Source organism: Eubalaena glacialis, chromosome 7 (genome assembly GCF_028564815.1).
Source record: "Eubalaena glacialis isolate mEubGla1 chromosome 7, mEubGla1.1.hap2.+ XY, whole genome shotgun sequence".
Lineage (NCBI taxonomy): Eukaryota > Metazoa > Chordata > Mammalia > Artiodactyla > Balaenidae > Eubalaena > Eubalaena glacialis.
The window spans coordinates 106,659,069-106,678,314 of NC_083722.1; the positions used below are offsets into that span (position 1 = coordinate 106,659,069).

Sequence of the window (19,246 nt, forward strand, 5' to 3'; positions counted from 1 at the left end):
CAAAAGTCTCCACACTGGGCACCTTGCTCCATTCCACCCTTACCGTCCAATCTTTCCAGTGCAGCCAAAGAGAGCTTTCGGAAACATGCATCTGATGGAGTCTTCCTCTTTTTTAAGATTCTTCTCGGCTTCCATCACCCTCAGGATGAAGCCCCAGCTCCTCAGCAAGGCTCAGGGTCCGGCTCTTGCTCATCACTGCAGCCTCATCCTTGCCCCCACTTCTCACCCCGCTTCCTGCTGCACATCGAGCCCTTGTCTGGCCTTCCCGAGCCCTTGTTCCAGCCTCCTGGCTTTTGCCTTTGGTGGACTTCCTGCCCCAAATGCCTCCCTCTTCTTTGTTAACCCTCCAGGGCCTCCACAGCCCCACTCCCACGTCGGGATACTGGCCAGATCTGCAGTGAGGGTCCCCTGCTTTTCCCTGTCCTGACCCTCTCCACACTCTGCTCTGTTCACTTGTCTGTCTTCCCCCGTGGACCATGAGCTCTTGAAGGACCCCAAGTGTAGCACAGGACCGGACACACTGAAAACACCTTAATAAGTATCACTTGAATAAATTAATAAATGCGTGAAGGATGTGTGCTGTGTACTACTTTTGCCCAGCGCACAAAGTCACGTGAGGTAGCTTTGGGGGGTGCATTCACCATGGCTTTAATTTGTAAAGGAAGGAAGGGGTGTTTTTAGTGTCATGGGGGAGTCTAGGAGCTAGCACTGCAGCTGAAAGTCTGGGCCCTGGAGCCAGGATCCCTGGATTCAGATCCCGCCCGTCACTTGCTCTCGGCATGACTCTGGGCAAGTTACCTAACCACCTGGCACCTCGGTTTCCCCATCTTTGAAATGATGATAACAATTGCATCTACCTCGAGGATTGTTGGGAGGGTGAGATGAGTTCCTGCTTGAAAACCTATGGAAAGGAGGTGATGTCCCTTCCCCAAGGTCACACAGCTTGTCAGGAACAGAACTGGCTTTTGAGCCCAGCCATCTCTGTGTGTGCCAAGGGCTGGAGAAGCAGAGGCATTACACCTCCAAGTGCTGGGTGGAAATCTCCACCCAGTCCTATGGCCTGAAAAAAATGCTTCATGAAGAACCTGCTTTCATGCCTGGCTCACAGTAGGTGCACAATATTACTCGGGTAAATGAATCCCTCCGAAGGGCCCCATCCAGTCTTCAACATTTCCCGCCCCCTGAACGGTGTCGGGAGGTCTGTTCCTGGGTCCTTTTTTGCCAGGGTGTTGGCAGCAAACTCTTCCTTATTCAGACCTTTCTTCTGTCCCAGCACTTCACGGGGGAGGGTCATTAAGGAAGTTTTTTTCCCAGGAAGAGCTGTGCTTTCTCCAAGTCTCCAGAGTTGAGTGTCCCAGCCCCCATGCTCTCAAAGGCTGCCCTTGTAGATTTGAAAACAACCCCGCAGTCCTGCAGGCTGAGAACCTGGTCCCCGAGCCTCTTTTCTTTAGAAACTCTATGTCCCTTGCTAGTTAGAGTCAGTGCTGGTAAAACCTAAAGAAAATAGTTTGAGGATGTTTTCAAATCATGTCTGGTGGAACAAAAGAACAATTCATCCTGCATAGCTTTTAGTAATCTGCTTCCCATTTTGGGAATTAGATGGTTCAATTAAGCGAGAGGGCACCGAAGCCAGCTGCATGACTCAAAAGTTTGCAGCATCCAAAATGTGGAAGAGGGGGGCCTGCACCAGCTCTCTCCTGGCGGGTCTGCCCTCTTCTTTCTCCCTCTGTCCCTGTGCTGTTTCCAGTTTTCGGATTCTCTGTTCAGGAAACAGCAACATCAGCAAGAGGGCATGGGTGTGCATGCAGCCCTGCTAGACCTGTCTCAGTGTTTCTTTAATGGAGATTTCGAGGCTGCAGTGGCAGGCACAGAGAGTACCTGGGCATTTCCATCTGCCGTAGCCGCTTTCTTTCCTGCTCCGGGTTGTCCTTTCCCATTTGCCACCTGATGGGTGTTTGGGAAGCTTCGGGGGGCGGTTTGTAAGGTGGTACTTATGCGTCCTCGGCTACGAGGCTCTAAGTCTGGAGACAGGGGAGTTGGTGAGCATCCTGAAGTTCCTGCAGAATTTGGGGAGTGAATGGGCGCATCAGGGTATTTCTCTGGGGAGAAAGTACATCCCTTCCGTACCCTCTCAGAGGATCCCTAACTCCCTCTCCACGTCCTCTCAGAAACAAACAAACAAAACAAAACCCTTGGAGTCTGTACATCATTCCTCCAACACCAGGAAATTCTCCTTCTGCGGTGTTGCTCAAGCCTTGCTGTGCATGAGCAATCCTCCGGGAAACGGGAAAATGCAGCTTCCCGGGAACCATTTTGTAAGGACTCAGACTCAGTGGGTCCAGGATGGGCCCACAGGAATTTTTGTATTTTCGACAAGCACCCCACAAGGACCATGCTCTGGGTCCTGCTGCTCTGTTCTAATGATAGATACTCTTAAAGGTTTCATTTAATACAGCCTGTCGTTTTAAAACGAATTAAAGCCGAAGACCGCTAAGACATAAGAAGTAACCATTATAGCTAAGCAGCTGTCTCCTTTCTTTCTCAGATAGCTTGGACTTTTTTTTGCCCAACTTATCCTAGTACAGGGCAAGGACCACACCACGCGTGCCTTTTTATCCTCAGTATTAATATAGTGCCTGGTACCTAGTACATGCTCAATAAATGTATATTTAGTAGATGTTCCCCCTTCTGCCTATAGGTGTGAGAGCTGGCTTCCTTTCGAGTAAATCCCCGGCTTCACACAGCCCAATTTTATTTGGGGGCCTGCCTGATTTCTCCGACAGGGGCTGGGGCTGGAGGGAGCCTGCAGACCAGCGCTAATTGGTGTCATTGAGTAATTAATGCAAAATCAGGCCCCAAGTGGATTCCCAGGGAGACAGACACTGAGGGAGGCTTTCATGCTTGGTGGGATGGGAGCTGCTCTCTCAAAGGACGTTCCCAGAGCGCCCAGGCGACTGGCGTGGTCCGGTGGGGGTGGCTTGGCAGCCGGCACTGGGTTCGTGGAACGAGTGTGGAGGGGGTTTGTGTTGGTGCCATGGTTCTGCACAATATGGAGCGTGGCGAGTCTGACTTTAGAGAAACACAAACCGCAGGCTGGGCTGTAGGAGCCAGGCCTGTGTCAGCCCTGAAGGACTGGTGGGTCCTGAGGGAGGGCCATGGCTGGTCACGTTGGCTCAGCGCACCCAGGGTCCCCCTCTCCTGTGGCCTGGGCCCTCTGGGACACCCCTGCCCCTTGGCACACTATTCGAGGCTCCCGAGGATGCCTCCTCTGTTTATCTGTCCTGCTTTTCGCTTCTGGTCTCTGGGCTTCCTCGGTCCCCAAGTATCCCAGACTCCGTTTTCTGGCCTTTGCTCATGCTCGTCCCTGGGCCTAAAACAATCTTTACCCCCTCCTTCTCCTGGCTAAACTCTATCATCCTTCAAAATCTGGCTCAAATATCATTTCTTCCAGAAAGCTTTCTCTGACACCTGTGGCAGTCAGGAGAGTTTGGGTTATGCTGCAGTAACAAAGATCTTAGTAGCTTGAAGAAACAGAGTTGGGGTTTTTTTTTGTTTTTGTGGCTTTTTTTTTTTTTTTTGAATGAAAGGTTATTTAAATTCTACAGTACTTTACAGTTTTCAAAATTTTCACACCCATGACTTTATATAATCCCATAATAACCCCTTTAAAAACAAAAAACCCTACCCCTGTCTTGCCCATCCCCCCTTCCCTCTCCCCACTGGTAGCCACTAGTTTGTTCTCTGTATCTGTAAGCCGGCTTCTTTTCTGTTTTATTCACTGGTTGGTTGCATTTTTTAGATTCCACATACGAGTGATATCATCCAGCATTTGTCTTTCAGCAGAGTTTGCTTCTTGCTCACACAGCAGCTCTCACGTGGGGTGGCAGCAGAGAGTGACATGGTCAGGGTGACACAGGCATTTAAAAAAAGCCACCCCGCTCATGTGGGGTGGCAGGAGGGCTCATGTACTCACTTAGGAGCTTGGGCTTCTAGAGGTCCACCTTGACACATGCTTCTGTTATGAGAGCAGCACTAGGGCACAGAGCCCATGGCAGACCACACCGCCTGCCTCTGAACGCCTCCGTCTGAAGGAAAGTGCGTGCCACTGGCCAAAGCAAGTCCTCTGGCCACCGTTGAGTTCAGCAGGGTTGTGTACTCTCCCCTGAGGGAGAGACCTGGAATGTCTATGGACCGTCCTGCCGTCTTCCAGCACCCCGGAGGTGGGCTAGTACTTCTCGGTCTTCCCAAAGTCCCTGTGCTTCTTCCCACTGCAGCTCTTACCGTACTGTTTCCATAAACCATCCGCTAACCCGCATCCTATCCCCCATGCAGTGAATCCATGAAGGCTGCGGGTGCGTCTTGCTCCTTTCTGAGGCTCCCACACCCGGCCCTGAGTTTGGCTCAGAGAAGACGCTTGGTGAATGGTGGGCGAATGAGTGCCTGGGCCGTCCTTGCCCCTCTGCAGCACTAGCTTGGCCTGTGGTGGGGTCAGTGTGGGCCATCTCCAACCCCCGTGACTCTCTGCCCTCCCTTCTGCAGGCGCCGGGTCCTGGCCATCTCAGATGGGATCGAGCACATCGGGAACCTTCGCTGGGAGCTGGCCTTGTGTCTGCTGGCAGCCTGGACCATCTGTTACTTCTGCATCTGGAAGGGGACCAAGTCCACAGGAAAAGTAAGAGGTGGCTCTTTAGCTAGCCGCGGGCAGGGGAGGGGCGAGTCGTCCTTGTACAAGCCACAGGTGACGCAGAGAATGCCAGGGGGTTCACGTTGCAAAGGCCAGCTCCTGAGTTGGGGGCTAGGAGGAGCGCTAGACAAGGAGTCCAGAGCCGGAATCCCAGTCCCCCACCTGTTTGCCACACACCTCGGGGCTGTTCGGTTCTACCTTCTGAGCCTCAGTTTGCTCACCTGTGAAATAATAAAGCCTTGTCCTGTTTTCCAACTGGGTTGAGAGTCATATAAGGAAAGTAGAGTTAAGGTGCTTTGGAAACCAGGAAATGCTAAACTACCACCATGGGGTTTTTGTAATGAAGACCTGCACTCCAGGCGTGCGCTAGGGCAGGTGTTGCTGGGTGCCTCCGCTACGGACCCCGAGATCTCACCCGCCTCCATCTTGTAGCCTTGCTGTGCCGGCTGCAGCAGGTGGCCTCCAGGGCCAGTGCCTCACAGGGGAGGAGAAATGGGGGGAGACAGCCAGCTCTGAACTGCCCTGGCCTGGAAGTTACTGCGGCTCTTCCACTCACAGGCCACTGGCCTGAGCCTAAGGCACAGGCTTACCAACCGCCAGGGAGGCTTAGAAGTGAGGGGAGCAGAGAGCTGTCTGATGAGTACAGCCATCTGTGCCACAAGGCTCACCAGAGGTTATAAATGTGTAGCTCATGGCCAAGTCCAGCCCACTCATGTGTCATAGTAAAAAAAGAGGTGGGGGAGAATTAGTTACCAACATTCAGAAATCAGGAAGTTTCATGTGAAATATGTGAAAAAAGAAATAGGACTCTGTCGTCCCTCGGAAAGTTGGAAGATTGGGCCATGCTGGGATTGATTACCTACCCGGTGGCATTGGGCTGAGTTGGAAGATTGGGCCACGCTGGGCTTGCACGCCTACCCGGTAGCACTGGGCTGAGTTGGGCAGCAGCCACCTGCTTCTAGGGATAGTAGGTTGACCACAGTCCCCACCATTTCCATAACCCCTGGTCCTGTGGCTGAGTGTCAATGCCATTAGTTTCATCATTTGTGGAAAAGAGGAAAATCAGGCTTTTTTTAAATGCCTGCGTCACCCTGACCGTGTCGCTCCCCGCCTGCCTGCTTCTGGTAGGCAGTTGCTCATAAACTTTATTCTAAGTTATTGGCTGGGACAGTGGGTGAAGACAAAACATCCAAGGAAATAGGAACTTAATAACTCCGGGACCTTTTGCAAAAGATAGTCCCCTTGGCTCCCACAGTGGTAGGTGAGATGAAGAGGAAACTGCTAGAATGTGGGAGGTGGGCAGACCTGCAGGAGGGGGCTTAGGAGAACACAGAAGAGATACCAACAAGCCCGGTGCTGTGGGCTATAAGGAGGCCAAGGATGGACTAGAAAGTCATCATAAATGTGCCTCAGGGACCAGAGAGTAGAGCAGAGACTCTCATGTCCCCTCAGCCAAGGTGATTTTGCTGATCTTTGCTTTCTCTGGTTTGTATCTTAAAGACAATAGGATTTTTTTGTTTTTCCAAACATAAAATTCACTGCATTGTCGATCTAGTACTTCAGACTACATGCATCCTGCCCCCATGCCCCCCTTGCTGCCTCTTCTGCCTAAAGAAGAGGAGAAAGACTGGAGGGGGTGAGAACCAGGGTCTGGAACCAGGGTCCACGTCTCAGGTCTCTCTCTCACTGGCTGAGACCTTGGGTGCATCATTTAACTTCTCTGAGCCTGTTTCCTCTTCTGCAAAACAGGGATTGATGAGTGAGCTCGTCTCAGGGATGGTTGTAGGAATGAAATGCAAGGCTGCACGTTTCAGCACTTAGCAGAATGGGGAACTGATCCTACGTGCTGAGTAGATGGTGATTTAAAAACATCTTGTTATAAAACTTATTCATTCAAGAAGTAGTTTCTGAGTATCTGCTTAATACCTAGCATTATTCAATGGGTATGTAAAGATGAATAAAACATAGCCTTTACCCTACCCAGGTGACATATGTGAAAGTGCTTTGTGAACCATAGAAAAATGGGAGGAGGTATCATGGGTGGTGCTCTTATTACTGTGATGACCACATTTCCGGGAGTCCACGCTGGACCAGTGAGGGCTGCAGGGATGGGGTTTTGGTGCGTGCACACGCATGAGCTGTCCACGTGCACGTGCGGCTTTGAGCTCTCAGGCCTGGACCTGGGCCACGGCAGAATTTCATTCCACTCAGCCCTCAGGAGGAAGCTCAGTCCCCAAGTGGGGCCACTTGCCATTGGCTGGGACATCGAGCCTGTGTGTCAGAGAATCCTAAGGCAGGGACCAGGTATCAAGGAAGAACTGGCAGGCTACATTCTGAGAGATTTCAGAAAAGATTTAGGGAAGGCAAGATGACAGTTGTTGAGTGCTTCACGTGCCCCTTCCATTCAGACCTTGAAACAACCCCATGAGACACAGGGGCTAGCATTATCTCCATTTTACAGATGAGGAAACTGAGGCTTCGTGGGGTTACGTAACTTGCTCAAGGACACTCAGGTAGGGAGGGGAGGGCTGGGATTAACCCCAAGCCTCGGTGACCACATAGCCCATGCCTCTGGGTGAGTGTACCATCATTCCTGTCATCTGTGACCTGAGGACAATGACAATTTCCTTACGGATTGGTTATGAAGAGGCCGTTAATGAGACTGTCTAGAGCATCGTAGGTGCTCCATGATTGTTGGTTGCAGCTGGATCTAAATGGTGCTATTAAGGGAAATGCTGAAGTCACATGAACAATTAAGTATTTTCCTCCAGACTGGGTTTCATGGGCTCTTCCCATGTTTCATGCCCAAGACCAGGGGAAGCGTCCAGGATGAGATGTGGTTTGCTGCACCTGCGAGGTTCCTTAGAGGTTATCTGGTCCATCTGCACCCGTATTTTATGCATGAGGAAACTGAGGCTCAGAGAGCCGAAGGGACTTGTCCACGGTCTCACAGTGAGTAAGTGTCAGGTTAGGACCTGGTCTGGTGGCCCAGCTCCCTGGCTGTTTATAAATGACAAGGTTCTGTAGATCACATCTGACAGTTTGGGGAGACCAGGAGAGCCCGGATCAGCATGTGGGCTCCTTAGGGCAGGGTCTGATGCTTTTGTTACTGCTTATCATTCATCTCACCTTGAACATGAGCCCAGTGTCCAAAGGCTTTTCGGATTTTGTACAAAAACAGCTAAAAATAAACACAGGGTCATCTGAGTCTTCCTGAGTGGGCAGGGGTTGCCCCTGCTGCCTGCCTGCGGGACCCTGGCCAGAGCCGCTCTCAAGAGTCAGTTAAAGGAAGCAGCAAGGACTCCGTCCTCCTGCTATTGTCCAGCCCATGCCCGAGTTGCCTCTTCCTCTTCATCCCAAGTTCCAGCGTGCTGTCCATACCTGGGCTTCACCAGAAGTTTCTGAAATTTCATTAACTTGAGAAAAAGTTCCTGGCCCCATCCTGTCTCCAAGGCAAAAACTATAACCCCAACCTTAACTCAATTGAGAGCCCATCCCCTGCTCAGGAGTTCATGCAGACGCTGCAGACTCAGCCTCTTGGCAGGTGGCTCTGTGAGTGGGGATTTCGGATCACGTCACAAATAAGTAGATCACAGATGAGGCCGTGGCAAGGCGATAGGTGAAGGTGTAGCAGTGCTCTCCAGTGGCCCGAGGGGCGGTGTGTGGGCCCCGACGCTGTGTTGGCATCATTGCTCCCAGCAAGGACAATCGCTGTATGTGACCTTCACTCCATCTCCTCCTGCGCCTTCCTCAGTGCTTTTCATCCTTCTGACATCACAGAGGCCCGCATGCAGGGTCTCCCAGAGTCAGGGCGAGCAACATGAACTCTCAGAAGAAGCTGCTCTGGCTGGAGAGAGAGTAGCTAGGTTCCAGCTTCGGTACATAGCAAGTGGCACATGACTGTTGCTTAGTAAACAGTTGAGGAACGGATGAATCCTGCCTGTGCAGGGGCTCCCTGCGAGGTGCTGGGACACACTGGGGAACAGTTAGAGAATCAGGTCCTGTGAACATGGGGGTTCTAATGGCGGAGAACTGGCTCTGGAATGTTAGAATATAGCTTCTCCGAGCTGGGAGGGTTTAAGTCCAAACCCTATTATACAAATAAGGAAGTGGAGGCCCAGAGAGGCCACAAGATTTGCCTAAGACCACGCCGCTTGGAAAGAGCGGAGCTGGGATCCAAATCCAGATCTGTCTGCCCTCCCTAGGCCTGGTCCTCATCTGTTCTAATACCTCCAGCTGTGGGTTCATGTCCAGGTTCAAAGAGAACACATGGATCCGATTTCTGAGCGCGTGGCAGGGGCTTAGTAAGCCATTTATTTTCTTGCCCTGGTTTTAGTTCTACAAGGTTATTTTTCTTCTCTCTCTGGACAATATTGGAAATTCTCAGAAGTCTGGATTAACAAAATAAATAAGAACGTTTCTCAATTGTATATTAAGTCCTGAGAAAATATAGGATTCTGAAACACTTGCTTTCTTCAGGAGGAAACTTCCAGGCTATTTATAACTGGTCATCTTCTGGATGATAATCATTTTCAATTGATAATTGAAATCAAGTGGCTAAGACATGGAGACATCTTTGTGATTTTCCTGTGTCCTTGTTTTTTTGTTTTTAAAGATTTTATTTTTTAGAGCAGTTTTAGGTTCACAGCAAAATGAAGCAGAAAGTACAGGGATTTCTCATGTACTCCCTGCCCCCAACACTGTATAACCTCCCCCATAATCAATATCCCCCGCCAGAGTGGTACATTTGTTACAACTGATGAACCTACTTAAACACATCATAATCTCCCAAAGTCCATAATTTACATTAGGGTTCACTTTTGGTGTTGTACATTCCGTGGGTTTGGACAAATGTATAATGACATGGATCCACCATTATAGTATCATATAGAGTAGTCCCATTGCCCTAAAAATCCTCTGGGCACTACCTGTTCATCTCCCCCCTTCCCCATCCCTGGCAACCACAAAAAAAAAACAGTCTTTTGCTGTCTCCATAGTTTTGACTTTTCCAGAATGCCGTATCATTGGAATTATACTGTATGTAGCTTTTTTAGGTTGACTTCTTTCACTTAGTAATGTGCATTTACGTTTCCTCCATGTCTATTCATGGCTTTATAGCTCACTTCTTTTTTTTTTTTTTTAAATTATTAGCACCTTTCGTTATTATTTATTTATTTATTTATTTATTTTTGGCTGTGTTGGGTCTTCGTTTCTGTGTGAGGGCTTCCTCTAGCTGTGGCAAGTGGGGGCCACTCCTCATCGCGGTGCGCGGGCCTCTCACTATCGCGGCCTGTCCTGTTGCGGAGCACAGGCTCCAGACGCGCAGGCTCAGTAGTTGTGGCTCACGGGCCTAGTTGCTCCGCGGCATGTGGGATCTTCCCAGGCCAGGGCTCGAACCCGTGTTCCCTGCATTGGCAGGCAGATTCTCAACCACTGCGCCACCAGGGAAACCCCGCTCATTTCTTTTTATCACTGAGTAATGTTCCATTGTCTGAATGTACCACAGTTTGTTGATCCATTCACCTATGGATGGACATCTTGGGTACTTCCAAGTTTGACAATTAGGAGTAAAGCTGCTATGAACATTCGCGTACAAGCATTTGTATGGGCATATGTTTTCAACTCCTTTGTATTAATACCAAGGAGCATGACTGCTGGTTCTTATGGTAAGAGCATGTTTAGTTTTATATGAAACCACTGAACTATCTTCCACACTGGCTGTACCATCTTGCATTCCCACCAGCAGTATGAGAGAACGCCTGTTATCTGCATCCTTGCCAGCATTTGGCATCGTTGGTGTTTTGGATTTGGGCCATCCTAATAGATATGTAGTGGTATCTCTTCATTGTTTTAATTTGCATTTCCCTGATGACAGGTGATGTGGAGCATCTTTTCATATGCTTATTTACTGTCTGTATATCTCTTTGGTGAGGTGTCTGTTAAGGTCTTTGACCCATTTTGTAATCGGTTGTTTGTTTTCTTATTGTTGAGTTTTAAGAGCTCTTTGTGTATTTTGGATAACAGTCCTTTATCAGATGGGTCTTTTGAAAATATTTTCTCCTGGTCTGTGGCTTGTTTTCACATTTTTTTGGCATTGTCTTTTGCAGAACAGAAGTTTTTAATTCAATGAAGTCCAGCCTATCAACTAGCTCTTTCATAGATTGTGCTTTTGGTGTTGTATTTTATCTAAAAGTCTTTGCCATACCCAAAGTCATCTAGGTTTTCCCTTATGTTATCTTCTAGGAGTTTTATAGTTGTGGGTTTAGATCTATGACCCGTTTTGAGTTAATTTTTGTGAAGGGTGTAAGGTGTGTGTCTCGATTCATTTTTGCATATGGATGTCCATTTGTTGAAAAGACTGTCTTTGCTTTTTCCTTGTTTTTTTAATTTGTCCACCAAATCCATCTTGCGCATGGCCGCCACCAGGTCCTCCCTCTGCTCTCATAGGCCTCAAACCACTAACTTGTTTTGACAACTTCTCACCTAACCTCTCCAGTTGTTGACCAAGTCTACTTTGTAATCACCCTAGAAAACATCCTGTCTTCTCCATTTTTATTGTCCATCCATCCACTCACCCACCCACCTAGACATTCAACAATAGCTCCCAGGACCTCCAGAGTGAAAATTGCTCTTAGAATTTCCCATTTGCACAAACATATTGCTGACATGCAGAATGACACAACTGAAATCCTTTATATTCTATGAAACAATAATTTCAAATAAATTCAAGGTGCTCCTGTCTTTATTCTATGTTGTCATACTGCAGCATGGAAGCAATGTTAGGGAATGGTGATATCCTAGTACCTGCTATGCATATTCGTTGAAGACTGAAAAAAACCGGTCCTTACTCTGTGTCCTTCTCTTGTGGCTTTGCTAGGCCTTAGTCTGACCCAGGGATCGGTCAGCATTGGCCTTTGGCCAGATTTCACCTATGGCCTGCTTTTGTAAATAAAGTTTTGTTGGAACACAGCCACATCCATATCTTTCTGCGTTGCCTTCAGCTGCTTTTGTGCTACTACAATGGCAGAGCTGAGTAGTTGCAACAGAGTTTGTGTGACCCACAAAGGCTGAAATATTCACTATCTGGCCCTTCACAGAAAAAGTTCATGGATCTCTCATCTATTAAACTAATTAATGCAAACTGTTTGCCACGTAACAAGAAACTAACACCTAAATTGCTGTCACCCAAAACGTGGACCACTTCAGATACTGAAAAGCTACAGTGATGGTTTGCAGTTGAGAGCTTTTCTGAAGGATTCTTAAAATCTCACCCCAGCCTTTCCAGCTCCTAAATGTTCTGGTTCTTGTATCCAAATGCTCACTTGCTATGGATGTTACTCATTGATTCTTCTATTCATTCATTAAATGTTTATTGCTCACCTACTGTGTGCCAGGTACCAGGCTGGGGGCTCTTTTCAGTGGTGAGCGAGTCAGACTGTGAAGCTGACTGTTGGTGGGGGAGATGGAGAACGAGCAGCTATAGAAACGCTGTGGGCGGAGGACGGGGGCCTTGAGGGGGAAGAATTAGGGCAGGAGACCTTCTCAGGGGGGTCAGGAAAGCCTCCCTGAGAGAGGCCCCCATCTGTGATGGGAAGGATGGGAAGGGATTGGCCTGGTGAGCAGCACAGATGAAATTCTCAAGTGGGAAGGACTTGGTGAATTTGAGAGGCAAAGTAGAGGTGGGGGCCAGATGGATCGATGTTAGCATGTGATGGGGCAGGGGACAGACTAACAGCCACGGTGAAGGGTCGGGGATTTTATTCTAAGGGCAGTGGAGAGCCACTGAAAATTTTTAAGCAAGGGTAGCATGATCTGACTTTCATCCTTAAAAGCTGGCTCTGGCTACTCGTTGACAATGGACGGGTGGGAGCGGAGAGGCTGGGGAGCTCTAGTAGCGGGTGACCAGGGTGAAGGTGCAGCGGGATGGAGAGAAGTGTCCGATCAGAGACACCTTTTGGTGTGGCATCCTCCTTCTGTGGGACCTGATGCTGCACAGGAGTTTAAGACCTTTCTCTTTTTTGAGTTTTGAATGGGGTGACTTGCCCAGCTCTTGCCTAGATGCTCTGCCCTCTGCAGGCAGCCATCCCTGCCCACCAGATAGTCAGGTGCCCCATCATGCCGCCCGCACTCCCTGCCCAGCTGGCTCCTGTTCTTTGCTCTGTCCCCCTGCCGGTTCCTTCTTCTGTCCTCCTCTCAGAGGATGATTTATGGATTTTTCCCCCTCGTTTCCTGGTCTCCAGGAGCAGTGGTTGGGAGGGGAGGGTGCTACAAAAACAGTTCTGGCCCCTTCCCTGCCTCCTCCTAGTGCCACTTTAAAGGAAGCTGCAGGATTAGCTGGGATTTTAAGAAGAATCCTGCCTTTTCACTGCTTTAGGCCACTGTTTTTATTCTTTTCAGAGCTCCAGGACACCAAGGCAGGAAAAAAGAAAACACACACAGACAGACACACTCACACAGAAACAGCTGCAAATAGCCTTGAATTGATTTTTTTTTCTTTTCCTTCCTTCATTCACCAGCAAGTAGAGGAGTTTGAGGTAGTACAAGGACTCTTTCTTTTATTAAAGTGTAGTTGACTTACAATATTAGTTTCAGGTGTACAACATAGTGATTCAATATTTTTAGAGATTATACTCCATATAAAGTTATTGGGAAATATTGGCTATATTCCCTGTGCTGTACTTACATCCTTGTAACTTATTTATTTTATACCTAGTAGTTTGTACCTCTTAATCCCCTTCACCTGTCTTCCCACTGATAACCACAGTCTGTTTCTGTTATATTTGTGCAAGGGCTCTTAAACAGCCTGCATCCGCTGCATGATGGTAATGGTAAAGCAGATGTTTTAGTGGCACTTTGATCCAGGCCCTGTTCTAAGGCGCTTGCTACATTAACCCACTGAGCCCTTACAACAACCCTATGAGAAAGGTACGATTGCTATCCCCATTTTACAGATGAGAAGACAGAGGCTCACAGGGCTTAAGCTGCTTGCCCTAAGATCATGAGGGATCACACCCCTTCGGGAGCAGGGAGGAGCAGGGTGGGGCCTCTTGGCAGGTGAGGGTGCCTTCTCCAGCCAGCTTATCCCAGACCTGCCAGATGGAGATGCAGCCTGGAGGGGCCATCAGTGGCTCCTCCCTCGAGTGTGTGCCTTTTTCTCCCTCCCTCCCACTACCACCAAGGGGGTTTGGAGCTGCCAGCAGGGAAACCATCAGGAGCCCCCCACAGAAAATTTATTCTTCAGGAGCACCCTGTAAAGTGGCTAATGGATTCAATGAGGCATAAAGCAGGAGTAAAGGGGGCAGGGGGGAATAAAAGGGAAAGATGTGTGAAAGGGGAGAGAACAGGCCCAGGAAAGGAACTGGGCAGTGCTGTCTCTCGGCCCTCAAGTGGCCTTTGTTGCAGCCCGAAGCAAGCGGGGACGGCGTTGGTGGTGGGGCTCCTCCAGCGCCCAGCTGCTGTCTGCATTCAGAGAGGAAACTAGAGCGTTCATGAGATGCATGCAGAGAGCCCCGCAGGGAGATTCCCTGCCCTCCGCCCCCAGAGCCCGAGGACACCCCAAGCCACTGCTGAGGGGCCTTTGTGCGAAGTTGGGAGCACTTCTCACACAACTGGTCCGGGGAGAGCCGTAGATTGTAACATTAAGTCAAAAGAGTTTAGCGTCTTGATTCAGCCCTTTCTTTGGCCTTGAATGACAGCGCTTCACCTTTAGCGGGAACCCTGGCAGCGAGGAGAGTTGGAAAGGAGGGAAGCTGTGCGACTCAGTAATACCGTCTTTATTAAAGCACAAAGGCCCCCCAAAGTCTGAGTGGTTTCTGGGTGGGAGGGGTCCCGCAGGGCTGGCCGCCTCCTGAGAAAACCATCGGAGCACAGAGGGGGGCCCAAGGGGAGTGGGCGCTGTTAACCCTTCACAGGCAGGAGCACCCCTGGGAGCCCGGCCCTGCCCGCAGCCCATCCACGTGCGCCCGTCTCCCTGGGAAACGAGCCGCCCTCCCGCATGGCAGCGTCAAGGAGTCAAGTCGGCTTTGCATTCCACGTGAGACCAAGCGAGGTGTCATGGACTGAACCAGAAACGGGCAGAAGTATTTATGTTGTGCCTCCTGAATATTAGCACCAGGCTGAGCACTGCAAGGGGGAGTTTAAAAGAATTGCTAGCTGTGTACCCTGCCCTCCAGAATTGGGCAAAGAAGCTGAAGACAGAGCTAGTGATGAAGAATGGAATGAGCCGACGTTTGGTGTCCAGAGCCCTGCGCCGCAACTCGCCAGCTGCGTGAGTTAGTGCGGCCACCACCACCCTCTCTGGCTGTTCACATTACTCCATTTCCCTGGGCCTCAGTTTCCCCTTCTTTCAAGGGTAGCATGACAGGTGCGGTGACAGGTGGGGGGCTGCGCTGGTGTCACTAGGGAGAGAACCTTTGAGTCCTGGGGGCCTGGCAGCCAGAGCATGCCGGGGGTGGGGTGGGAGGGGTCGGCATGTCCAGGAGGCTCCGGGCAGGTGACGTGTGGGCTGGTTCTGACAGATGTGGTGGGAACAGTGACAGGCAAAGGCCCAAAGAGGCATCTGGGGGAGCAGTGAGGGATGGCGTGAGCCTGTGCAGAATGCAGGCCGGGGGCTAAGCAGGGGACTGGCGTGTTGTGCAGGCGTCCGTCACTCCAGTGCGCTTGTCTCCCACCAGGGTGTCTGCAGATCCCCCCTGCTCCCCACCCCTGTGGCCATCTTTGTCGGTCAGCATTCAACCAGAGCAACAGAACCAGGAGATACGTATTCAGAGATTCCGTTGAGGAATTGGTGGTTGTGAGGGCTGCCTGGGCAAGTCTGGCGTCCAGAGGGTGGGCTGCAGCTCTCTGCAGGAAACGATGGCGCTGCCCACAGGCGGGAGTTCTCCATTAGCGGAACCTTGGTTCTGCTCTTAATGCCTTTGAACCGACTGAATCAGCCTATCCAGATCATCTAGAATAATCTCCCTTACTTAAAGTCAACTGATTATGGACTTTAATCACATCTATTAAAACACCTTCACAGCAACACCCAGATGAGTGTTTGCTTGAATAACTGGGACTGTAGCCTAGCCACCTAGCAGAGCCTTCCCAGCACGTTCATCCACGTGCCCCCCCACCTCACCCCTGGATGTTGGCACAGCAGGCCACCCAGACCCAGGCCGCGTGTTGACCACTGCCAGACTCTGCTTTCTTAACCATGGCTTTCGTTGTGCACCTGTTCCCTCAGAACTCTACCATAGCTTCCCAGCATCTATAGCACCTACTCTTGAGTCTTAAAAATTGCCCAAACAATATTGTAACAATAGCTATTTCAAAGTGAAAAATGGTCCCCCCCAAAATCGCTTCCCTGTTGCCCTCCAATCCTTATACACGTTTCGTATAACCATAGTTTGTACCTCATTTAATCATAACATGATAGAATTGAATGTTTTGCCTTTTTCATCACAAAGCATTCCCGCTGCCCCCATTTTGCCAAAAGACGATTTTTAAATTCCATTGAATAAATCTTTCATGACCTCGTAAACTCTTCCATGACTTATTGGATTCAAGATATTTACAGTTTTTCCAGTCATTGAAAATGCTAATGGAAGCGCTTGATTCATGGGGCTTTCCTTCCCTATGGGAGATCATTTTGTTAGGAAGGTGACAGGGTGTGAAACCTCTGCCAGAATCACCAGTCTTATCTGCCCCAAAAATCTTTGTCTACTTTCCCTTCCCACCCCCTGCTTCCAGCCAGGCTGGGCCCCCCACCATCTCTCTCCTCATGCCCAGATGCTCATGGTTGAAGGCCCAGCTCAAGTCTGGCATTTGGGAAGTGTTAGGATTGGATGAAAGAGGTAAGTCTCCTTCACCCCAAACACCCGTTCCCTCAGACCCGCCTCCCTGTCCCCACTTTCCACCAGCGCTCCCTCCTCCATGTTCACTCGCCAGGTGAGCAGGGTTCCGGGGGCAATTTGCCCCCTTCCAGCTCTTGCTTCCTCACCCTCCTGCTGTCTCTTTTCCTCCAGGAAGCCTTCAGGGGCCCCTCCCACCCTCATCCTTCTCGGCCTTCTCTTCACTCCCCTGATGGCTCTCACTTTGGCAGCGTCCAGCTGTCCTGATTGCCTCTCGTTGTCTCATGACTGCTGGGCTTGTGGGCCCAGAGTGATTTCTTACCCTGTAGGGCAAATATTTATTAAACATGTCCTGTGTACCATGTCCTGTGCCCAGGACCACAGATATCAACTCTAAACAAGTTTAGAGGCTAGAGTTTAGAAGACAAGTAAACAGGCAGTTACAAAATATCCCTGTGCTGGGGACAAATGCGGCCCCAGGAAGCAGTGGGATCCACGCTGGCTGGGGAGGTACAGATGGTTATTAATTACCCAAAGGCAGAGGAGAAAGGAGATTCCAGGTAAAAGGAACCACATACAAAGGCCAAAAAGCTAGCTTACATCCTTTTTCCTCCCTCCTCTCTTTTTCCTTCCCTCTTTCTTCCTCTTTGTATATGTTGACAGAGCATCCATGGCTTGTCGGGGGCCGTTGTGCATTTCTCTGTCCCCAGGGTAACCCACGTGGTAGGTGCTGGGAACTATCGCTTGTTGATTCAATCAGCCAACAAGTGTGTGATGCCTGTCACATGCTAGGACCTGTTTGATTGATTGAGGTGAAAGTTCTAAAGCATTTCCTGGCAGTCACACAACCAAGCTCTCTTACCCCCCCGCCCTCCCTGTGGCTAAAGGAACAGCAGAGGAGTAACCCTTCTCGGGGGAGAGAAGTGGAAAATGAGGCAGGGTGGCTGGCAATTGTGTGTGATCTGTGTGCAGCTGTAGATGCGCGACCCTCTCTGGGGATGAGGAGCAAATGGAGGGTGACTGCAGGTCGAGAGGGTGCAGGGAGATGAGCAGGGGGCACAGAAGCTAAGGAGTCAGGCTGCCCAGGTTCCAAGCTCGGGTCCTCCCCCAAGCTAAGGAAATGCCTTTTACAGAGCACCTATTGTATGCCTGACATTGGGCTCGGCACTCTCTGTTCATTGTCTAATTTAACTTTACAGCAGACGGTCAGGTGAGGGTCAGCATGCTCACTTTATAAATGAAGTCCCGGAGGCGTAGGTGATGGGCATGGGTCACGTGGCTAGCAGAGGCAGGATTCGAACCCAGGTCTGCCAAGGTGGGTCCCGATCCCCAACCACTGTTCTTCCCACTGGTGAATGCAGAGCCCTCAGTAAGGGAACCTTCAGCCACCCACCGGCCCAAGTGCTCACCACGGGCCCACCGGTGGTGGGAGGGTGGGAGAGAGCAGAGCCTGGCGGACAGGGGTTTGCATCACAGCTCTGCCTCCAGCATGACCCTGGGAGTGGGCCTTTCTTTGCCTCTGAGCTGTTTCCTCGGCCTTCCCTGGGGGCAGTAAGAGCACCTATCTCTTTGGGTTGCTGTGAAGCTTAAGTGAGGTGATGCCTTTAAATTATCTGCTTATCACACGATAAACACACAAATCGCTATTGTTTTTATGGCTTGTAATTTCTATAAACCCATTCTCCAGCTTAAAAGAGTTTTCAGTCTAGTGGGGCAGTAAGATTGGATTCACTCACTTGAAGATAATTAACAGCATTTTGTAGTATAGATGAACCGTCAAATGATGGCTCGGTCAGTGCTGGTACCGAGTTTGGATAAAGAAGTTGCTGTGGCCCAGAGCGGTCTGGAAAGTCCTCCTGGGAGAGGTGGGACGTGAGCTTCACGCTGAAGGATGGCCGTGTGGAGGAGGAGGGGTAAGGAAAGGGACCATCAAGCGTGGCTGTGGAGGTTGGAAGCGATAGGCTGGGCCAGACTCCAGGGTCGGGCTAGACTAGGTCCCGTGGGCAGGTGGGCAATGGGGAGCCATCGAGAGTTCTTGAGCAAGGGTGTATTTGAGGAGAGTGGAGGGGTCCCCGATAGGCCTCACATTGCACTCTGTGCTGGGCAGCAGCTGCCTTCCTTCCTGTTTGACAGCCCCCTGTGGGTAATAAATGAGACCCCCCCCCCCCCAGTGAGAACATTGGAGCAGATGGTAACTCACTCTGCAGAAGCCAGACACTGCTGTGGTCCTGAATCACAAGTATGTTGTGTCACAGTTATGACTGGCCCGGTGCTCTGACAGTTACCGTATTGACACCAGGAAACCGGTGCTGACTCTGTGCCAGCACTGGCACCACAGCCTTTACGAGCCCCGTTTATAGACCCAGCACCCCTGTTGATGAGGAGGATTGTAACACTGCCTTTGCCACCTGGAAATGCAAATCCTAAATAATCTACCAGCACAGGTAAGTCTGAGAAAATCTATATAATACCCCAGCTGTATTTTAAAGGAAAAGCAGAAAGGAAGCAACTTATAATGAAACAACATGTGTTTCAACATGTAAAGGCTCAGACACAAACAATCGAGTCGACGGGTACCAGCACCACCCTGGAGTGATTGCATTTGGCTGCGAGATGGGAGAGCCAAATGTTGTCCGTACTTTTCCTCTACGTTTTACATCTTGAAATAAGAGCTAGCACCTACATTGTTATAGAATCTCCATGAATGCCATGGCTACAAACATGGACTGAT

At 50.1% G+C, this 19,246-nt stretch overlaps 1 protein-coding gene across 1 annotated transcript in view; it reads left to right on the top strand.

The window, feature by feature from the left end:
- The window catches only part of SLC6A11 (solute carrier family 6 member 11), a 119,971-nt gene that overhangs the window by 18,175 nt on the left and 82,550 nt on the right, over positions 1-19,246 (top strand). The window contains exon 5 of the mRNA XM_061195587.1: positions 4,540-4,672. Within this exon, the coding sequence (XP_061051570.1) occupies positions 4,540-4,672 (133 nt within the window). The remainder of the gene's footprint in view (positions 1-4,539; positions 4,673-19,246) is intronic.